At 23.1% G+C, this 2,035-nt stretch overlaps 1 protein-coding gene across 1 annotated transcript; it reads right to left on the bottom strand.

The window, feature by feature from the left end:
• Positions 1-372: 372 nt before the first annotated feature.
• Positions 373-1,824, bottom strand: PGAL8A_00003400 (inner membrane complex protein 1e, putative; the record flags this gene model as incomplete). The annotated part of the gene is made up of 1 exon (XM_028671427.1): positions 373-1,824. The coding sequence occupies one exon, from the start codon at positions 1,822-1,824 to the stop codon at positions 373-375; it is 1,452 nt and encodes a 483-aa protein (XP_028528080.1).
• Between the last annotated feature and the right edge of the window lie 211 nt (positions 1,825-2,035).

Genomic DNA, 2,035 nt, shown 5'->3' with positions numbered 1-2,035 from the left:
TTTAAAAAAAAAATTTTTTAAAAAAAAAAAAAAAAAAAAAAAAAAAAAAAAAAAAAGTAAAAAANATACTTTGAGTATAACTGATAAATATATTTTTCATTCTTAATAAAAATATATTCATTTATTTCATACTATTACAATATATTTAAACTCCTTATTATACTGTTTTATGTTATTATATTTTATGTCGTTTTTTATGATTTTATGCTATTTTTGTTACCTAGCTTTAAATGATATTATATTATTTTACAGAATATTTTGTATTTATTTACTTTAATTTTATTTTATATTAATTTTTTTTTTTTTTTTTTTTTTTTTTTTTTTTTTTTTAATGTTGTATATATTTTACATTAATCAAGTATATTTTAAATATTAATTATGTTCGTTATTAATTGGAGGAATAGTAGGAGAAATAGTATTATAGGTATTATTAAGACCGGTGTTATTGCTGTAGTTTATAGAATTATTGTTTTTAAAAATGTTATTATTATCATATGGATTATTACTCATTCTAGAAGAATAGTAGTTCATATTTTGTAAATTTTGGTTTCCATTAGGATAATTTAAATTAATATTAGCGGGCATAGACTTATTGATATCTCCATTATTATATGTATATCTATTCATATCATTCAAATTTTGATTCATGTACATATTATTCGAAGAAAAATTGCATTTCATATTTGGATCCTGAGAATATAATTGATCTGTACTTCTATCATTATGTAATAATAATTCTACGGAGGGGTTCATTTTTGATGTTCTTGTATTATTTTTATTACAATTAAATACAAAACAGTTATTTTGATTTGATTTATTTCTTGGTATATCAATATTATCTTCTTGATAATATAAAGGTAACAAATGAGGATTATTCATAGCATCTTTAGGTATAGGATGTTCAATAATACGCTGCACATGCACAGGTACAGGTATTTCTTTATACCTTGCCTCAATTTTGGGGCATAGAAATTCCTGAACAATTTGCAATTCTACGGGTACAGGAACATTTCTATCAACTAATTTTTCAACAGGGAAGGTTCTGTAATGAGCCATTGGAACTTCTACTGGTTTTGGTATATGTCGATATTGAGGGGATACAATATTCCTATAAATATGTTGGACGTGTGGCACTTCAACAACTTTCTCAACATGAAATGGTCTATCTACAATTTGTGTGTAAGGAACATCCTTTTTTACTACTTCTGGAATATATTCTGGTATTTCTTGAATTTTTTCAATGTTTATATTTTTCAATTCAATTTGAGGTATTTCTACAATTTTTTCTTTGATAATTTTTTTAGGTACTGGTATAATTCTTTCTTGAACCATTACTTTTGGTACTTCTATAATTTTTTCTTGATATACATACTGAGGTACTTCTACAATTTTATCAACAACTTTAATTTGAGGAACTTCTACAATTTTTTCTTGAAAAATTGTTTTAGGGCACTTTTTTATTCTTTCATGAATTACTGGCTTAGGTATATGTATAAGTTTTTCTTGTAGAATAACATGAGGTACTTCTACTACTTTTTCTACATACTGTACTTGAGGAACTTCTATAATTTTTTCTTCAATTTCCGGTTTCATGATTTCTACAATTTTTTCTTGAATCAATGGTTTCAAAATTCTTGCATTTTTTGGAGGATTTTCTAAGTAATTTTCCACATTTTCCTGACTAATACCTTGAGAAAACTTTTTTTCATCCAATGAATAAAAATGTTCATTCAATTCATTTTTCATAATGTTTTCATCTTTTTGTTCGCAACAACAGTAACCATAACTTCTGCACTTAGATGGTTGATAGCATTTATTTAACATTATTAACTATTTTTCTAATTAATAATAAAAAAAAAAAAAAAAAAGATAATAAAAGTATTAGGTATACAAATTAATGGTAAAAATTATAAATGACCATTCAGGTTAAATATTATAAATAATGGTTGAGAAACAAAATTATGAATAAAAATTATGAATTAAAATTGAGAATAAAATTACAAGTTTTATTTTGGTAAATGAGCAAAATATAATA

Source organism: Plasmodium gallinaceum (assembly GCF_900005855.1).
Source record: "Plasmodium gallinaceum strain 8A genome assembly, contig: PGAL8A_v1_10, whole genome shotgun sequence".
Lineage (NCBI taxonomy): Eukaryota > Apicomplexa > Aconoidasida > Haemosporida > Plasmodiidae > Plasmodium > Plasmodium gallinaceum.
The sequence above is the reverse complement of the archived record's forward strand: the minus strand, read 5'-3'. Positions and strand labels throughout refer to the sequence as shown.